The sequence below is a fragment of the Eulemur rufifrons genome, chromosome 10, assembly GCF_041146395.1.
Source record: "Eulemur rufifrons isolate Redbay chromosome 10, OSU_ERuf_1, whole genome shotgun sequence".
In the NCBI taxonomy this organism is placed as follows: Eukaryota; Metazoa; Chordata; class Mammalia; order Primates; family Lemuridae; genus Eulemur; species Eulemur rufifrons.
In genome coordinates, this window is record NC_090992.1 from 32,531,591 (window position 1) to 32,548,828 (window position 17,238).

Below are 17,238 nucleotides of genomic sequence, written 5' to 3' on the forward strand. Positions count from 1 at the left end.
CTCGACCCGTATATAAATATATGTTTTTTATTTTAAAAAATGGCTTTAAATGTTGCCCAGGCTGGAGTGCAGTGGCTGTCCACAGGCACGATCATAGTACACTGGATACATGTTCATATATATTCTCTTAAACCTAAGTTTCAATGGCTGTGTAAAATGTTTATGTAACCAATACTCAAATTTAGACATTTAGGTTATTTCTAATGTTCTCAATTATAAACGACATGATTGTGAGTAACAATATACAGACATTTTAAAGAACAGCTCTAATGATTTATTTCCTTAAGATAAATTCTTAGAAGTAGAATTTTGGGAGCATGAATGTTTTAAGGCTCTTTTAACATTTGTCACAAGCATCGTCTGGGTATGCATTTATGCAGTACTATAACACAGTTTTTAGGTTTGCTTGGCTGGAATGCCATAGCAGGCATTTTTAAATGAGCCTACTTTATACAGTACTGTCTTTGGCTCTAGGAATGCGTAGTAGCATGGGCAGGGGGAGAAGGTGTAAGTGGAGAATCTGATCCAGGTAGAGAACCTGAACTTCAGTCTGACTGTCCCTGGGCATCCCCACCGTTACTCTCCACTTGCCTTCCTCCATCCCCAGCCTTCGGTATGGATCGTGTGCATGGCGGGGCATGCAGGTGTGAGTAAGTGTACGCATGTTGATGGTGAACTAGAATGCAGAACCTTTCTCTTCGAAATCCTCATGGCTCATCAAACTACTGGACACTCCCTACTTCTCTTATGCTTGTGGCAGCTCCCTATGCTCCCCAATTTTTACCCCTACCATTTATGAACCACCTTCTAAACTCCATCTCCACTCCTGTGAACTTTCAGCACAGTATTTTTCTTCTCTGCTCTATCACATTTGCGTTTCTACCAGTTATGCCTGGAAAAACTCCAAGATATTCTTACTCACCATCTCTTTTCTCTGGATGCTATTTATACTTGTCATTTCAAAAGCTCCCAGCCAAATTACAACATGCTGTCATAATGATCAGTCACTGACCGGCCTGAGTTGCTTGCTATACTGTGAGCGGGAGGACCAGGACAAATGTGTCATTTGTGTATATTTGAAATGAACGGAAAAGACGAGTAACAATGGCTAGCATTTAGAGAGCACACACTACACACCAGGCAATATTCTAAGTGTTTTATATGTATTTCCTCAAACCTTACAACAACTTCGATGCCCAGAAGATGACTAGAAATAGACTTAGAAGTATTGTTAGCCTTCAGAGTGCAGCCTGGGAAAGGCTTCTGTTATTTTCCGTAGAAACTAGTTAACTCTTTAGAAGTCTGTATATGATGTCAACAACTATAAGTTGTAACTTAAGGAGATGATTGGTGGTCCTAAAGCACCTGACTCAGGGAGTGATTTAGATACAGGATTAAATAGAACTACTGAGTTGGAGAAAGGGGAAAAAAATTCTTTATGTTAATGCCTGTTGTTTAAACTTCTTTCGGGTAAGGGCTAACTTGTAGATCTTTTTACTTATCTAACATGTGTTTGTTGTGCTAGGCACTATGAATACAAAAATGAGTAAGACAGTGTGGTTGGAGGGACAGATATTTAAATGAATAATTAAATGCAGTGTGATAAAAGCTATATAATATGTGATTATAGCGTGCTATAAAAGCATATAGGACAAGGATGATATTGGGTAAGGGATGGCCTCCCAGGGAATAAGATGTTTAGACTGAGGACCAAAGGACATACAAGGGCTTGCCAGGTAAAGAAGAGGAAGGAAAGGAAGGGGCTTACCAAGTGTGTCTCATCTCCCTGAATGAGAATTTGGAGACTTTTCTGTGGCAGAGCTGGTTATGCAGCAGTGTCAAAAATAAATCTGGAGAGGTAAGCATGGGCCAGGTAAAACCAGGTCAAGATTTGCTATTTTATCAAAATTACAGTGGGAAGACATTACAGGGTTTTGAACAAGGGGGAAAGATGAGCTAATTCCTTCTGAGAAAAAACACCAACATATTTTCACTTTGGTGCTGAAAATGGTTGAAGGGTAAGAGTCAAGGTATTGATGATTAGGTGACTAAGAAGTAACTCGTTCATTCATTGATGCATTCATCCCACAAATACATTTGTCCCTCAGTACTCATAGGGGATTGGTTCTAGCACCTTCCTTGGGTACCAAAATCCAAGGACACTCAAGTCCCTCATACAAAATGGCATAGTATTTGCATATAACCTATGCATATCCTCCCATATACTTTTAAAAAGTTGTTTTTTCCCATGGTTGTTATAACAGACTTTTATTTTATTTTTTTCACTTTGTATGTGGAAATTCTTTAAAAAAAATTTTCCATTTTTTTATTTGTATCTATTCATGAGGTATCGGTGCAATTTTGCTACATTGGTATATTGCATGATGGTGAAGTCAGAGCCTTCAGTGCATCCATCACTGGGGCAGCACACTTGGTACCCACAGGCAACCTCCCATCATCCAGCCCCCAGCCCCTCACCCCCTGAGTCTCCACTGTCCACCATTCTACACTTTGCTCGCATATGTGCACATTATTTAGCTCCTGCTTGTAAGTGGGAAACGTGGTATTTGTCTTTCTATGTCTGAATTGTTTCGCCTAAGATAATGACCTCCAGTTCCATCCATGTTGCTGCAAAAGACATGATTTTAATTCTTTTTTATGGCTGAATAGAATTGCATTGTGTATACATGCCACATTTTCTTTAAATCATCTCTAGGTTACCTATATTACCTAATACAATGTAAATGATATGTAAATAGTTGTTATACCATATTTTTTAGAGAATAATGATAAGGAAAAAAGTCTGTACATGTTCAATACAGATGCAAATTTTTTCCCAAATATTTTCAGTCCTTGCTTGGTTGAATCTATGGCTGTGGAACCCACAGATACAGAGGGCCAACTGTACTTTTTCAGCATTTGTATGTGCCAAGTACTCTTTTAGATGCTAGAAATACATCGGTAAACTTAACAGAGCAAATTCCTGGTCCAGTGATCTCACGTTCCAATCATTCTAACGCGTGTGGGAGCACACCGGGTAACGGCCCTGAAAATCAGTAATACAAGATGTGAGAGAATGGGGAGTCAGGGGAGGTTCTATTTTAAATGTGGGTGGTCAGGAAAGTTCTCTCTGTGGAGGTGAAGCTGAGCAGAGACCTGAATGAAGTGAGGGGTGAGCTGTTCTGGTCACGTGGGACAAAAAGACCCTGGTGGAGGTAGCATCAGGTGAGACCCTGAGGTGGGTGCACGGTTGGCTCATTCTGGGAGCAGTGAGGAGTCTGGAAGTCTCCTTAGCTAGAGCGGCACGGGGAAGGGACGGAGTGGAGGGAGTTGAATTCACAGAAGCAGCCGGTAGGCAGCCTTGTGAGCTCACTGAGGTCCTCCAAAGGGCTGTGGGCTTTACTCTCAGTGGGAAGGCAGCCGTCTCAAGGGTCGTGAGGACAGCCGTGATATGTCCCAAGCCAAGGATTTTACAAAGCTCATTCTGTCTAGTGGGTGAACAGTAGGTTGAATGTGGGAAACAATGGAAGCAGGAACACCAGTTGAGAGGCCTTTGCAATCACCCCGGTGAGGCGTGATGTAGTAAAAGCGAGGGTGGTCGTGGTGGGGGAACTGGTGAAGGGCCGGATCAGGAGACATTTCAAAGGCAAAGCTTACGGGGTTTGCTGCCATATGTGAGGGTTGAGAGCAAGAGGCTTGCTAAGAACGACGATGGTCGGCCCGAGCAACCGGAAAATAGATGTGCTACTTATTGAGACAGGAAGCAGATTGGAGGTGAAGGAAATCAGGAGACGAGCTTTGGACACGTTCAACTGAAACTGTCGAACAGGCTAATAACTAAAGACAGAGCAGGCAATGGGATAGGAGTGGTCGTGGTAGGCTAGGCAGAGATAAAAGACAGACCTGTATTAGGAGATTGACAGCAAATGGGAGAGAAGTGAAGAGATTTATGAGATCCTCACAATAGATAATGACTTCAGTACAGGAGAAGAAAACATTGAGTAAGGTGTTAAGTCTCTGGCTTGGTCAACTGGAATGATGCCGCTTTCCACTGAGTGAGAGAATCCAGAGGAATGAGTTAAATAGGCTCCTTTCAGTAGAGGCTCGTAGAGGTCTTAATATTTCTGCACCATATTCTTTAGACCAAACTCATCTCTGGTTCTAAAAAAGCGGGGTCATCAAACTTTTTCATAAAGGGTCAGAGAATAAATAGCTTCAGCTTTAGCAGGACATACAGGTTCTGTCATATTGCCCAACTCTGCCTTTTTAGTGTCAAAGCAGCAGGAGAAAACACACACATGATTGAGTGTGGCTGTGTCCTAATGAAACTATTTATTAAAACAGGCAGTGGGCTGAATTTGGCTACTTCTGCAATAGGGTAGCATTAAGCAGTTTCTTCCTTGCTTTGGGCATACAATTTTTCAGAGACAGTGGTGAGAAGAGAAAACATATTAGGGACGTCAAGGCAAGATCCTGGCAAAATATGCAAGTGCGAGATCCATTAGCACTTGGACCCTGAGTCGGAGGCCAGCTGTTGCAGAGAGAGAGAGAGAGGGTGGTTATCAGAGCGTGGGAAATTCCACTTTTCCTTGAGTGCTTATCCTTGGGGTAAATGATTGACCACAGTGGAGAGAGCACGTGTGGTCCACATTTTCTCCGTGCTGAATTTCTCATAATCGCAGGAATAATTTCGAGGAAAGAATCAGCCAAATGCTGAAAACATGCCATGTGTTTCAGTGCAAAGAAAGATATTTCTGTGCCTCGTGAGCATGTTCCTGAACAATTGTGGGTAAAGAAATGTTTGCGAAACAAACTGGAGACCCTACACTGACTCCACTTATAAAGAAGAAATGATATTATAAAGGAAAAAATATCTACCTCTGCCCAGTTTTAATTTTGGAAGTTGGGATTTCTTAAGGTGAGATCTACCTCTAAGGTCTAACTTACTGGCGCTATCATGTAGCATTTCATTTTCAAGAATAATGAAATCCCTAGTCGTAAACACAGTGTGCAGCAATGGGCATCTTCCCAAATGTAGATCTTACCTTATCATATCTGTCTGGTGTGGCTTTACGCTCAGGCACGGCCTCAGAGAACACCGTCTTTGATCTGGGTATCCTTTGTATTCCTTGCAGCTTCTACCTCCATTATGCTCTATACAGACAGATACTCTTCGGCCTTTAAAGTTTTTCTCATGCACAATATATGTGATCTTAGAGGTCTTTGAAAAGTCTGTTAAGAGTTTGTCACAAGAATTTTACTCCACGTTAGCAGTTCAGAAATACCCAACCTTTACCAACTGCGCACCAACCACCTCCCTACCCTCCTGCTCTCATCTATAGCTTCTTCAAAAACAATCAAAAAGGATTCTTTTGGAATTACATAGAAACTTCATTATGCATAATTTCTGTCCTATAGGATGTATTCCCTTTTCTCCTACTATGTTCTATATCCAGCGTATTTTTAAAAGACATATTAAGCTGTCATCATCAACATTTTGGTTCTTAAGTTTCTAAACAAATAAAAAAACTTTAGCATGTCTATTTTTTTTAAAAAGAAACTTTATTTGATTTCAAATGAGCATGTTTAAAATTTAGTGGGAATAGCACTGGACTTACAGTCAGAATGGATGGATGGGTTTAAACCCCACCTCTACCACCTGGTAGTTGCAGGATGTTAAGTCTCATGACTGTGCTGAGCTCCAGTCTCTTCTTATGAAAAAGGGACATTATGATATTAGATCACATGACAAGTATGAAGATTAAATGAGCCAACTTCAAAAACCTCCTAGGTGCATTGTTTGCCATAGGGTAGGTGCTCAATACGTCAATGTCAAAATCAACCCACTTCTAAGGGCTAAGTTCCAAACTGAGGAGCAAAAGAAAGTAATTTGCAATGGAGGAACAAAGGTTAAGATTCAGGGCATCCCTTACAAGGTTCTAGATCAGTTGTCCTCAAAATGCAGTCCCTGGACCGGCATCAGCATCAGCACTACCCGGGAACTTGCTAAAAATGCAAAATTTTGGTCCTCACCCCAGATGCACTGAATTCAAAACTGTGGGTGGGTCCAGCAATCTGTGTTTTAACCAAGCCCTCCAGGTGATCCTAATGCTGACTGGTCATTCTGAAACTCTACCGTTCTGATGCTTCTTGTTAGGGAACAATGTTATACAAATTATCTCATTTAATCCTTTTGTTAAAAAAAAAAAAAAAAAGCATTCTGTGAAAGAAAAGAAGCTGGATCGGAGACCTGAAAACTTACTGTAAAAACCCAAACTAACATAAGCCAAATCATAAGAAATATTCTCTCCACTCAAATATAGAATTTCAAATAAGCGTAACATCTAGTACATATCTGGAATGTGGAAATAAATGAAGGCCACACCAATGAGAGCAAACAGAAGGAATTTATTCAGAGCATGAATAGCAAGAGGATCAGTCACCATCCCCTTGCATTTAGCATAGATGCAAAGACAGGTAGGGGAGTAGAAAAGCTTCATAGTGGAAAAAAAAAAAAAAGACTTCAGATATGCTGTGTTTGGAGGTGTTGGCACAGGGAAGCAGGAGGTGCACTAACAAGAAGGAGGGCATCTTACGTAATTGGTTTGGAGAGCATATTTGGTGTTCTGTGGTTTGTCTTGACTTGAAAGCAGATAGGATGGAAAAAAATAAGGCAGCTAGTGGTGGTTGAGTAAGTCCTGACCATGCTGGGCTGGCTGGTACAGAGATTGTCAGGCAGAGTTTTATTGTTACATGTGGTCTGGCATTGTCCATTTGTATGTTCAGTCTCTCAAGAAACTTAGGGGGGAAAAGTGCATGTATTTAAAGGAAATGACATACACTTTAAAAAGGCCTCAGGTACAGTATTGCTCTAATTATTGGTTATAGGGAAAACAATTAACATATTCATGGACTCTACTATTTCTACTTTAATTAAAAAGGTATTTGAAAAATTCATTTACATAGGACATATTACCAATGCAAATGTTATCTGAGTTTAACTCTCCTCTGTGTACTCCAGCTGTCATGGATTCTGTTTATGGCAAGTGGTAATGATGATGAAGAAGGTATGCACATAACATCGGTACAGATGGCCCCCGACTTACGATGGTTTGACTTAATGACTTTTTGATTTATGATGGTGGGAAAGTGATATGCATTCAGTAGGAAATCTTACTTCCAGTTTTCAGTTTTGGTCTTTTCCCAGGCTGGTACACTGTGGGCTGCAGCAGTCAGTCAGCTGCACAACTGATACTGTACAGTGCACTCTGTTGTCAGATGACTTTGTCCAACTGTAGGCCAATGTAAGCTTTCTGAGCACATTTGAAGTAGGCTAGGCTAAGTAATGAAGTTCAGTAGGTTAGGTGTATTAAATGCATTTTCCATGTACAATATTGTCAACTTACAACAAGTTTATTGGGATGTAACCCTATTGTAAGTCTAGAAGCATCTGTAGTTGCAAAAACTGATATACACTGTCAAAACAAAAATAGCACTGGACAAAGTTAAATAAGTAAAGGTGACTTTTTTCAAGGCTATTCCAATAGAGAGAGAGACCAGAACACCAGTCTGGGCCCCACTTCACTGCAACAAAGGGCGGGAAATTTTTAAGAAATGGAGTTGGCAGTGGGGACGGATTATAGGCCATCTGTGTTTACTAATTGGCCTGACCCAAAGGAAAAGCAAACTTTCTCATATCTTCATGACAAGAGGTAGTTTTAAAATTTGGAGCAAGGTGCCCACTAAACCTAGGCTTCTACCCTCTCGCGGAGTCTGAGAGACAGGGGCACTGATGGTTCATTTCAAAGGGATGGCTCCCAGGTCCTTGAGAAACAGTCCTAGCTTGTAAAACTGGTGAGTGGCTTTGATTGACATTCCAAAGGGTCATAGAAAGAATTTACAATTACAAATTTTGTAAAGTAAATTCTCTAAGAAAAGGGAGTGCAGAGCCTTAGAATCAGGAAAAATCCTGTCTGAAGTTTAGTCAAGCTGAGCAGAACCTGACGGCGTTTTGGTCAGTGCCCCATCTTTTACGGGTAGAGAAAACACCGGGGACCTCACACGTAAGGTTAATACAACATTTACAGTAGAAGAACATCCAATTTGGGCAGCTTCCCTCTCTTAAGTCAGAATGCCTTTGCATTTTTCTCACTGACTGTTGATTGGTAAGAAAATGAAACAACGTTTTCTCTAATTAACATGTAATTCTTTCACACAGGACTGCGCAGTCTGGGGCATGGGGATGGGGGAATAAAGCACTTGTGCAAGGAGGAATGGGATCTTTTGTGGATGTGCTGTGGCACTCATAGCAGGTGGAAGGGGAGGCACTTTCTGCAGAGATCATTGGTGCAATGGCGGAGTCCTCTTGTCTAACATAATTTTATTGCAAAGCTCAAAAGATAAAATAAGAATTGCTCTAGTTACTCCACCTCCTGTCATTCCCAGAGATGGCCCTGTAGTAGTTCCTAGTTCCTAGGTCCAATTTTTCTTTGCATTTGAAATTTTTTTTTTGCTCTAGGTTTTCACAATCCCACACTCACCTGGTGTCCCTAAAATATCCTGGATAGTCCTTCTCCATCTCCTCAATTGGTTCTTCCTTCTCTACTGCATGTCTCAGTATTGCAGTTCTCTGACTATGTAACATTTCCTTCTAACCCAGTGTGTTCTCTATCACACTGTCATGTTTGTGCCTTTTACAGTCCCGCTAGTCCAAGTGTGGTTCAGGAACCAACAGCATCAGCAATGCCTGGGGGCTTGTTCGAAATGAAGAACCCCAGACTTTCTCCCAGACCTAAAGAATCAGAATCTGCAATTTAAGAAGATCCTCAGTGGATTAATATAAACGTTAAAGTTGGAGAAGTATGACTTTGAATCACTGATCACAAGCTGTATTTGTTTCTTTAATCATACACTTGCTTGTGTGTTGCCATTCACAGTATGAACTCCATGAGGGCAGAGATTCTGTCTATTTTCTTTACTGTTGTATCCAGTACTGAGCATGGTGCTTGGCATATAGTTGGCACTCAGTACATATTTGATGAATGAGAAATTTAATCTAACTTTCTCAATTGATCCATGAAGAAACTGAGGCTTAAAGAAGGCAAGTGTATTTTTGAAGTCACATAGCTGGTTATTAACAAAACCAGCACAAAAACAGTAAAAAAACATATTCTTGATTCTCAAAAAGTATTAGAGTGTGTGTGTGTGTGTGTGTGTGTGTGCATGTATGTGTACATGTGTAACAAAACATAACCTAAGACTTCCTTTGCTATTGTCCCTGCATGGGCTTCTGATATTAATAACAATAATTACTTATTTGTGTTATACTTTATCACTTATAATCCACTTTTATATACAATAACCTATGTGGAAATGTATCCAGAATTAGTGTCTTTATGTTTTCTTTCATAGGCTCAGAGAAAAATGGCAAATACAGCCTGCAAGTTTGTGGAGTTTCTTTATTAATGGATCAAAAGATCACTGAAAAAGCAAAAGGAAAGAGAAAGCAAGATTTCTCATAAGAATAGCTGTCAAAGAAACAATTTAGTGGAGTGGACAGCTCCTTGGCCAGATGAGAACTGTCTGATAGTGGTTAACAGTATTCCTGGAGAGTATCAGAAGCAACTCAAGGCTTTAACATGGATTTTGCAAAAGTAGTTGCTAGTTTATTTTAATTATCATTACTGGGCTTACGTTTGGTTCAATGGACAGTTTTGCCTAATTAAAAAATCTTCTTCTGTGGCTAAATTTTGCTCATCACTCACAGTTTAAAGTTTAGCTGTTTCTAGCTCTTAATTGTCATACCACGAATGAACTGTAACATTGAATTTGGTACTTTCTGACCCTCGTTCCCACTTAATTTGAAATATACTTTCTCTGGAGCCAGGAATGTCCATCACAGACATGATGAATCTGTTTTCTTCTCCTATAAGAGAAAAGGCAGTACAGGAGAGATGGCTCTAATGGTGAGAGTGTGGTTGATGGAGAATCCATGTTTTAGGGTATGTTTAAATCATAGACCATAGACAGAAAAGGGACCTAAAACCAGCCAGACCAGCCTGCTCCCAATACAGGAGCCCCATACAGTATCCTCATATGTGATCACTCACGTATTCTTTTTGTTACTGTGATAAAATATTCAGAACATAAAATTTACCATTAGTATATAAAATAATCATTTAAGCATACAATTCAGTGATACTAAGAACAATTCACAATGGTGTGCCACTATCCATTTCCAGAGTTTTTTCATCATCCCAAACAGAAACTCTGCACCCGTTAAATAATAACTTCCCATTTCCCTCTAGCCCCAGTCCCAGATAACTGCTATTCTATTTTCTGTCTCTATGAACTTGCCTATTCTAGGATTCTCATATAAGTGGAATTATATGCTATTTGTTCTTTTGTATGTGGTTTATTTCACTGAGAGTAATGTTTTCAGGGTTCATCCATGTTGCAGTATGTATCAGAAATTTATTCCTTTCTATGGAGAAATAAAATTCCATAGTATGTATATGCCACATTCTATTTATTCACTTATCTATTAATGGACACTTGGATTGTGTCCACCTTTGGGCCATTGTGAATAATGCTGGCATAGAACATGAGTGTATAAGCATCTGTTTATATACCTGCTTTCAGTTCTTTTGGTTATATACCTAGTATTGAATTGCTTGACCATGTGGTCATTCTATATTTAACCTTTTGAGAAATCACCAAACTCTTTTCCATAGTGGCTGCACATTTTACATTCCCACCAGCAATGGACAAGGGTTCCAGTTTTCCCACATTCATGCCAATACTTTTTGTTCTTTTTTGTTTATTTTATTTTGTTTTAATGATAGCCACCCTGATGGATATAAAGTTATATTTCATTGTCATCCAGGTGTTCTTAAATACTTACATATTTTCTTCTGTATCTATTTATTGTCTGCTCTCTGTTTTGCTATTTCTGTTTCCCTAGGGCATACAACATAGGAGGTGTTCAGAGTACTCAGAAAATATCATTGAATGAATGAATGAATAAATACACTCTTATTTCAAATGACAGCCCTTCAGATAGTTAAAAATAGCTTTTGTGTCTCATCCCTGGACTTTCTCTTCTCTAGGTAGAATCTCTTCTGTACTTTCAACCAGTCTTCAGAGACATTGAATAATAAACCTTACCATTATGAGCACAATATGTCTCTCTTTTACTCAATCAGCAAAAAAACAGAGCATTTACTATCTATTACATATTACTATATGATACACATACTGTAGACTACACACTGTGCCAGGCACTGGGAATTACGAAAAAGATAACCAAAAGTCAACTTGTTGGGGAGGAGCACACACAATAATTAATGACAAAAGTGATTTCAGATAACAATGAATGCTATAGAGAAAATGAAAAATGTTTGCTGGCCATGACACATTATATGGGCATTAAATTTAATCTGAAACCTCAATGACAAGAATAAGCCAGCCACTGAAGGAGCATGCCAGAAAGAAGGTGCATCAAATACAGAGGCCCTGAGAGGGGAGAAGTTCAGAGAGGGGCTCTGAGTCAGAGCCTCTGTAAGGACAAGGAAAAGGACCACTATCACCTCCTTTGTCAGGCACTTTACCTCCATTAACATAGCCTAAGGGCAAATTAATTTTTGGTGGCCACATCACCCTGTTGAGAGCTTTTCCTCATTGAATTAAATCTTCCCCGTCCAATGTGTGTACTGTTGATAGTTGAAACTTAAGTGTGGAAGGGTGATTTAGATGAACACGCCTGGAATTTTCTTTTCATCCGAACCCCAGCCCTAAACACTTCAATCAATCAATCTATAAAAACACTTCTCAGCAGAGTACAGAGACTTTCTCATTCTCCCGCCACTCTGAGACTGGTTCCTTATTCCAGCTGGCACCTTGTATTCTGTGCTGGCCGAATGGAAGAGGTTTTGGACAAGGCCAAGGCCAGGATTGGTGGGCCACTGCCATTTGGGGCCAGTAGCCATCTTGATTTTCAGTCAGAGACACTCAGGAAAGACAGATCATTCTTGATTCTTGGGACTCCGTGTTCTCAGTGGTGGTCTCAGAGGAGAGCAGCCTCTCCCAGACCAGGCACTAACATGTTCTGATAACTCAGGTCACCTTTATGGGCCCTAGTTTTCCCATATTGAAATGTGTGTCTGGGTTTGGGAGTTTTAAGATCTTTTGAAACTTCATGTTTTAAAGAACATTTTATTACACTATAAAAAAGAAAAAATTTCTATAGCTTCTGAATAACCTGCAGATGATATGCTGCCATTGATAGAGGATCTTCACTTCCAAGTTAATAAAACAAAATGCTGAGTGTACACGGGGAAGGCAACATTTGTAGAATCAAATCAGATGCTGAAATTGACAATTACACAAGTCTGAACTGTTAAAACCATCACATGTGGTGGGCACCGAAAGAAACTTGGTTTAGGTCAGTGAGAGGAATCATTGAGCTTATTGATTGGCCTCTGTCTTTCCAATGGACTTCACAGACAAACTGAGATCAGTTTGTCCAGGTGAACTGATGGAAGAATAACCTTCAAGCCATGATCTTGTGTCCCTGGGGCAGCACACCTGCAAACAGCAGCTTCCACCTGTGCCGGAATGGGACATTGAAGACAGGATGGCTTTGCCTTTGTGCGCACCCTGGTTCTAGTTACTGTCATTTATTCACTCAGTATTTACAATCTATTTAGGTATGTACACAAACGGGAATCAACACAATGTCTGAGCACAAACTGAGCTAAGTGCTCTGAAGGAAAGCCACAAGTTCTCAGATGGAGGACAGCTGTGCCATCCCAGGCCAGTTAATTCACCTCTCTGAGCTTCTTCCTCCTTACTATGAAGGAGTTAACCAGGATAACACGCCAAGTGAAGAGTTCAGACCTTGGTGCACAGTAAATGTGTGTTGCAGCTGCTGATGGTGAAGTTACCTTCCTGAAGGTCAAGGAGGAAAAGATGAATTTTCTTTCCTGTGTCTCCGAGTGTCCTTCAATTCTCTGTGCTTGTGTGTGTGCGTGTCTTCCAGTTCCAAGGAGGGTTTCGGGTCAGTGGAGAAGGTTGTGCTGCTCACGTTTCTCTCGGCGGTTATCCTGATGGCCATCCTGGGGAACCTGCTGGTGATGGTGGCCGTGTGCAGGGACAGGCAGCTCAGGTGAGCAGCACGGGGGACCCTCTTGAGATAACATGGGTGGAAATCCAGGCCCTCCCAGAAGAGTGGAGTCTGAACGTTTCATTATAATTTGTAATTAGGCACGAAAACATTTATGGGAAGAGTATTTGAAAAATAGGGAAAAAGAGATCACACAGAATCTTGCAACTCTCACCTAACCAGTGTAAACACTTCAGTCTATGTCCATCCTGTCTTTTCTTCAACGTTGTATTTGTTTTTTTAATAGTAGTGATCACTATATATACAATTGTTGAGACCATCTGATCTAATCTCTCTGTTTTATCAACGGTTCAGGGAAGGGATGGCTGAGAAGAGACTGAACTAGAAATTAAACCTGTATCTTCTGCTCTTTCTACTTCATCAGTCTCAACCCTGACTACAATTAGAATCACCTGAAGCACGTTAAAAGAACCACTATGTATGATCAGTGTGTTCCATGTAATATTTTGGACATATTTATACTAAAAAGGAATGATTCTTCGTTAAAATTCAAATTTAATCAGGCAACCTATATTTTGTCTGGCAGTCTTTGAGGAGCGGGGTATTCATCCTCCATGGCTCCTGAACTAATTGATCTAGGGTGAGACCTGGGCATCCATATTTATTAAAATTCACCAGGTGATTCTAGTGTGCAGCCTGAGATGAGAGCCACTGGGCCATAAAAAGGGGTAAAGGCAGCTGTTCCTCCCTAAGCAAGACATGCACTGATCCAATGCTGATGCAAATTAAGTATAAAAATGTAATTCTGACCAGTGTCACAAAGGTGAGGCACACAGTCGTCAGTCTAAGTGGGGAAAACGGTGACATGTGACTACTGTTTGTGAGGGGAACTCCTAGGCAGGGTTCCCTGAGAATGCCCAAAGACAGAGGGACAGGCGGCACATACTGGTAACTGGACCTATGGTTGGAGGAGAGAGCGCCTGCAGGAAGGCACTCAGGGGGAGGGAGCTGTGTGCTCAGGGAACTCAGATCAGGCCGGGTGGCCAGAGGGGAGAGGAAGAGAGGGCTTTGGGCATAAGGTGGGGCTGGAGAGGTCAGAAGAGGCCGGACCACGCAAGGTTGTCTCAGCCACATTACAGAAGGGGAAACCGAATCTCACAGAATACGCTAAACATGTGACTTTTCTTCCCTTTTCCTCCCTCCCTTCTTTCCTTCTTGCTTTGCTTCCATTTCCCCCGCTTCCTGTCTTGCTCTCTTCTCTCTCCCTCCCTCCCTGGCCTCCTCTCTTACACCTTTCCACTCACAGGAAAATAAAAACCAATTATTTCATTGTATCTCTTGCTTTTGCGGATCTGCTGGTTTCCGTGCTGGTGATGCCCTTTGGTGCCATTGAGCTGGTTCAAGACATCTGGATTTATGGGGAGATGTTTTGCCTCGTCCGGACATCTCTAGACGTCTTGCTTACAACAGCATCGATTTTCCACCTGTGCTGCATTTCCCTGGATAGGTAAGGACGGTGCATAGTGAGCTCCGTGCTGGGGACCATGACCTGGTGGATTTTGTGCAGTGTCTTTCTTTCTTCTCTAATTCGTTGGAGGAAATGAATCTCAGAAAGGTAAATTTGATAATCCAGTTATTCGTTCGCTCTCCACCCTTTGCAGAGGGCCCTTTATTAGTCAGGCCCCTCTCTAAGGCACTGTAGAAGCAGGTTAGTAAGACCTACAACCTGCCTGCAAGGAGCTTACAATCTAAATAGCAATAGGTACCAACAATCAAGTTTGCTAAAGAGCTTTAAATTTTATACCAATGGCATGAACACCATCCTGAGGGAGCTAAGAGGCAAGAATTAATATCTCTGCCCAGAGGGCAGCAAGGAAAGTTCAGAATGATAGTGTCCTATGTTTGAACATGACCTTTTCCTGAAAATATGCCTAGTTAATAATTCCATATACATGTTTAGGTATGTGCATGTCATTGTGGAGCTTCTTTTCCAGAAAGTTACAGATGATAATAAAATTTCCAATAATTGCATGGTTTGGGGACTCGAGTCTAGAATTTCATTCATGTTGCATAATTTTACTCTTTTTCTTTATTTTTGACTTCAGGAGTTTTCATGATTCCCATCTTTGCCTCATTTGTTGGAGATGTATGTTTATCACTTGTATCATCACTTTTCATTTTCCAATTCCCGCTCATTTGTATTCAATAACAAAGGAAGAATGCAATTTAAAAGTCAGATGATTACAAGAACATATGCTGCTGTCAGTGTAGTCGTATCTTAGGGGATAGTTACTAAAAGAAAGTGTATGGTGCAGGTTACATGTTATTAATATCAGAATTAGCAGGGATGATCTCTTACTGTCTCTCTAGTAGTCAACAGACCCACAATTTCTTCTAGTCTTGGGATAGATCATTGTTTCTTTGACGGCTGGGAAAAGTAGTTGAGTGAAATTAGAGATTTTGGTATTAAAATATCTAAAATAGTTACCTTTAAACACTAAAATCGTAGTCCTCCCAGAGAATCACTCACACTGGGAGAGGTGCTTACAAACTGAAACCAGTTCATGGGACAGTGGATTCATCTCCTATCTCTGGGGACACATGTGCATTGATTGAAATGGCAGGTGTAATGGCCTCCTCTGTTTAAATTGTTCTTTCTCTTTCACTTTGCTGATAACATATAGTTGAATGTGCTTAAATTAAATGCATATATAATGAGACTCCATTATATAGCTAGAGATAATAACACTGGTAAAATCTAACTGTTGGCCTGCAGCCAGAGCCATCCGATGTCATAGTTTGATATTTGTGTTTATTAGCATGTTTACAATAGTCTGACTTCACTGCATGAAAGACTTTTTTAAGGCAGGCAGTATACACTGTATGAAAGTTCACATTGTAGAAAATAACAAAACCTATGGAAATCATGTTGGGTAACCTGAATATGAGTGTTGCTGAAATGAGTGGTGAGATGGGGAGTATTATAGGAACCTGGAGAAGGCAAGGCTGGGGACACAGGGAAGCCTGAGGTAACCTTGAGGTCTGGGTAAAGGCAAAGGGAAGAAAAGCCAGGTAGGAGTAAAGAGTGGGGGAAGGTGCAGAGTCACCTGTCTAGTATGGAGAGTTTCCTCTGGGCAGCCCTGAGAGAAGGTCTGGAGTTTGCCTAGGAAGGTTTGGCCTCAGAGTTCCAGATTTGTACTTACATTCTTTTGACACCAGGAAACTTTCCCTGAGTAGGCCTGAGTTGTCATGAAGCAAGATGAAGTTGGTCATTAAGAACCCTCTGCTCTAGAACTGAAGAGATTTGGGTTCAAATCCCAGCTCTTCCAAATTTTAGCTCTAAAAATGGTAATAAGTTACTACTAAGCCTTTCTGAGTTTGAGTTTTCTTGTCTCTAAAAATGGGGAGGATCACACCTATTTTATAGGATTGCAGTTCGGACTACATTAGATAATCCATTTAAGGCATAGTTTTGGCCCAGGTTGGCCCAGCATTCCATGTTAGTGGATGTTGTTGTCAATTTCACCTTCTCTTAACTATCCATATCCATAATCTTCCCAAACTTGGACGTCAGTGAGTAGCTGCTCCAGTGGCTACATCAGCCAGAAACCTAGTAGTTATTCTTAACATAGTCTTTCGTATCCCTGACGTTTAAATGACAAGTTTTATTGATTTTCCTTCCTAAATAGATCTAGTCTGTTTCTCTGCATCTCTGTCATCATAGTATAAACTAATATCATCTTTTGCATAAATCACTGCAACATCCTGTTCTCTCCAAATCTATTTTATCCCCCTCCAATCCATTTGCCATTCACAAGATCAAATAGCCAGTTTGTAAAAGTGCTGCTCTGATCCCATTGCTTCTATGCTTAACACCCTTCAGTGGCTATTCATTGCACTGAGGGTCAAGGCCAGACTCCTGGAGGGTTTTCACAGTCTGCTTCACATCTACATCCTCCACCTCCTTGCATGCCCTTCCCAGCCTCCTCCCGAGGCCCCAGCCACCCTCGCCTACTTTCTCTTTCTCTGGTGCTCTATGCTCAGCAACCTCAGAGCCTTGGCTCCTCCCTCTGCCTGGAAAGTTCCTCTGCCCCTTTCTCTCCTGTGTGTGCTTC

The 17,238-nt window shown here is 41.0% G+C and overlaps 1 protein-coding gene across 4 annotated transcripts in view; it reads left to right on the top strand.

Moving 5' to 3' along the window:
- HTR4 (5-hydroxytryptamine receptor 4) overlaps nt 1–17,238 on the top strand; it is a 127,425-nt gene that overhangs the window by 43,003 nt on the left and 67,184 nt on the right. For all 4 annotated transcript variants that reach the window (XM_069484387.1, XM_069484386.1, XM_069484389.1 and 1 more), the window contains exons 2-3: nt 13,040–13,165; nt 14,430–14,630. In XM_069484387.1, the coding sequence (XP_069340488.1) occupies nt 13,040–13,165; nt 14,430–14,630 (327 nt within the window). The remainder of the gene's footprint in view (nt 1–13,039; nt 13,166–14,429; nt 14,631–17,238) is intronic.